The sequence below is a fragment of the Arachis ipaensis genome, chromosome B02 (assembly GCF_000816755.2).
Source record: "Arachis ipaensis cultivar K30076 chromosome B02, Araip1.1, whole genome shotgun sequence".
Taxonomy (NCBI): domain Eukaryota; kingdom Viridiplantae; phylum Streptophyta; class Magnoliopsida; order Fabales; family Fabaceae; genus Arachis; species Arachis ipaensis.
The window spans coordinates 65,111,764-65,115,614 of record NC_029786.2 but is presented as its reverse complement, the minus strand read 5'-3'; the positions used below and the strand labels follow the sequence as shown (position 1 = coordinate 65,115,614).

The window sequence follows — 3,851 nt, the reverse complement described above, 5'->3', positions numbered from 1 at the left end:
AAAAAAAAAAAAAACCCAAAATTTAATGAGCTTTTCACTATTCCTTCGTCGGTTGCCCATTAAGTCAATCAAATAATTATGTGCTTTAGCTAGGAGATCGTGCCATTCATGACTCATGTAACCATATTTTTATCATTTTAAAATTTTTTTTGAGTGATTCGGTTGAACTGATTTTTTACTGATTTTCATTAGTTTTAATCGATTTTCATCGATTTTGATTGGTTCTTATCAATTCTGGTCCTTAAGAGCAATTTTAATGCTAAGAAATAGAGTTCTTCTTTTGATATATGGGGACTCAATTACCATTGGAGTGAAAAGAGAAAGAAGACTCTTCACGGAAATCAAGGTTGAGAGTCTCTTTAAGCAAGAACTTGCAACAACCAATAAAATCATGCCATGTGGTAAATTAATAAAAAATAAAATGGTTATGACACAAAATCTGATGTGGAGTCACTTTTTATGACAAGTGAGCCATAAATAGGAACTGAAATGAGTTTTCTACTGGAGATAGTGTAAATAATCCTGATATTAGATCGGATCGATTGAAAATTCAATTTACTGGTTTTTTAGTTAAACCGATCAAATTAGTCTAGTTCTTACAACTATGCACTCATGTCTATAATTGAATAACCCCTATTAGCTACCCCTTAATGTTTTTTAATGCCTCTTTAGATGAACATTTATAGTATTTTTGCTAAAAAAAAAAACAAAAAACAAAAAACAAAAGAAACACCTACAACTATTTCGTACTTAAAATTTTGTTCTTCTAAAAAGCACATTGGAATGCCAGAAAGTTTTTTTTTTAACTGATCTTTTCTATCTTCTCTTGCATTTTAAAAAATGATTAATACATTTTCTATTAAAGTCTTTTAAAGTTTTTTTTTTAAAGAAAAAATAATTGTTTATGCATTATTTATTTTATGTTGAATTATAATAAAGGAAATTTTATTTTTTGTATATATAGGCATTTATCCAAATAAACACATTAATAACATAAAATGTTATTTTTCCAATCTAATAAAAATGTTCAAAATATAATCATTTCATATATAGGTATTCTATTTTTTATTGGTTTTGAATAATTTAAAAATTGCTGTTTTAATTTTCTCATTAGTTTATTTTATTAAATATCGATATAGCAAGTTGAATACTTGAATGTGCGCAAAACTAGCTAAAACATGATGTCTTCACAAAACACTGTCGCATTAATATATAACTTCTTATATTTTTTAGGTTTAATTATTACTTTGTCTCGAAAGGACAACGAGGCTCCTGTGCAAAAAAAAAAAGTCAATGTTGTTTTTTTTTTCACAGGGACTAATCAGTCTCGAAAAAAGATCAAGAACTAGATTAGGTATATTTTTTTGGAGGCCTTGTCTTTTCGAAATAGGAGTTGGGTGTGTATTCACTCTTAAATATATTATTTAATAGATCAAATTAACAATGAAAAGTCAAATATTTAATGAACAAAACATGAATAAAATAAACTTAAAACAACAAAAAAATGTTTTTATAAAAATAAAAACACTTACAGCGAATTCGAAGAAGATGTCATTTTATATGTGTAGAAATGTAATGTATGATGTAACTATGTGACAAGTATCCTACTAGCCACTAGGAGATAGAATATGTTTTTATTCAGTCTATCCACAAATTTACTACAGTGTATTTTCACGTAATGAGACTGATAAATATAATAATGTGAGGTAATAGCAGTAAATTATGCTAGCATAATTATGGACTTATAAGTTGGGTCTTTTTGATTTTTTTTTTTTGGACAAAATGGTGGGTTTACCGTTTACGTATATGTACGCACAATAAAAACCTAAGCATGCTATGTTGCGATCCTCATCATTCATTTATTATTTTCTCTCTTTTTTTTCTCCTTAGTTTTCTCTATAATAGTATAGGACCATAAAACCCGAAAAATAAAATCTCTTTTTTTATGGTTAATTTAGTCTATTAATTAACATATATATGTTTATTTAAATATGATCTAAATAATAAAAATAATTGTTTAAGATGATAAATTCCTTAAACCTAATAAATTATAAACAAAATTTGTGATAGATATATATAACAAAAAATATTTTAGGAACAAAATCATTAAACCAAACAATTTTAATTCTGGTATATATAGTAGATTTTTTATCTACCTTTTCAAACAAAAAGAAAATAAATTCCTCAAAAAGTAAAAAGAAATAAGAATTTCTAATTCATTTTCATAATTTTTTTTCATTACAATATGAAATTACACGAAATATATATTTTCTTCTTCTCATTGACAACTACAAACAATGTAGCATAAATTATAATGTATTCTCTAAAAGCTTAACTTTAATTCACGGGTAATTTACTCACTAAATTTTTAAAATATATAATTTGACCGAGTTATCAAATATTTTCGTATAGTGTATTTTTTATATTTATATTTTTTATAATTTGGTTTTAATCTAATAAAATTTAAAAATAATCCATTTTAAATTCTGAAAATTAAAATATTCTGAAATTCTAAAACAAAGGTATATTTTTTCTTCTCTCTTATATTGATAGGTTATGGCATTGGAACTAGGAGTACACAAAATTAGAGTGAATTCTATATCACCTGGACTTTTCAAATCTGAAATCACTGAAAAATTAATGGAGAAAGATTGGCTGAATCAAGTGGCCGCAAAAACAGTACCTTTGAGGACATTTGGCACTTCGGATCCAGCATTAACAACACTTGTTCGTTACTTACTTCATAATTCTTCTGCTTATGTGACCGGTAACAATTTTATTGTTGATGCTGGAAACTCCTTGCCAGGTGTACCTATTTATTCGTCTTTATGATTATTGTATGGGAAAGTCTGGGATAAAATTTCCTATGTAAAAGTTTATGAAGTTTATGGGTTTTTATGAAAGAGAACAAAATGATACTTAAAAAGCTGTAAACTTACGTCATTTTCTTTATCTATTATCTATCTGTTATCTATTATATTATAGAGTAAAGTATGGTTTTTTCTCCAATGTTTGGGGTAAGTCCTAAAGTTGTTTATAAGGTTTCAATTGTCCTATTTAATTCCTTTACGTTTTAAAACTGACTCAATGTTATCCTGCCGTTAGGGATCCGTTAACAGAATTGACGGCAGAACAAAATTGAAACGATTTTAAAACGTTAGGAACTTAAATAGGACGAAAACGTTGGTAGGGACAAAAATGATACATAGAAATAAATTTTAATTTTATCCTTCAATAATATCAATTTTTTACTATACATAGTATTCAATTATTTTTTAATCACTTTTAAGTAAATTACACTTAATCATATTACTTTCATTTTAAATGAATTTATTTTTTTTATAATTTTACTCTTAAAGATTTTTAGTTATCATGAAATATTTGTAGAATGACTAATATATAAACTTGCAAAAAAGAAAAAAAAATATATATACAATAAAATATAAATTATACCTTTTGTCTCTAATGTATCAAAATTCTTTAAAATTATAAAAAAATAAATTTATTTAAAATGAAAGTAATGTGATTAAGTGTAATTTATTTAGATGTAATTGAAAAATAATTGAATATTATATACAGTAAAAAATTAATATTATTGAAAGATAAAATTAAATTAAAATTTATTTTTGTGTATTGTTTTTGTCTCTAACGTTTTCGTCCTATTTAAGTCCCTAACGTTTCAAAATCGTCTCAATTCTGTCCTGCCGTCAATTCTGTTAATGGATCCTTAACAGCAGGACAACATTGAGTCAATTTTGAAACGTTAGGGACTTAAATAGGACGAGTGAAATATTAGGAACAACTTTGGGACTTACCCCAAACGTTGGAGACAAAATTGATACTTTATTCTA

At 25.6% G+C, this 3,851-nt stretch overlaps 1 protein-coding gene across 1 annotated transcript in view; it reads left to right on the top strand.

Annotated features, from left to right (window-relative positions):
• LOC107625394 (3-oxoacyl-[acyl-carrier-protein] reductase FabG-like) overlaps positions 1-2,899 on the top strand; it is an 18,921-nt gene extending 16,022 nt beyond the window's left edge. Inside the window, exon 3 of the mRNA XM_016328025.2 lies at positions 2,554-2,899. Within this exon, the coding sequence (XP_016183511.1) occupies positions 2,554-2,832 (279 nt within the window). The 3' untranslated portion in view covers positions 2,833-2,899. The remainder of the gene's footprint in view (positions 1-2,553) is intronic.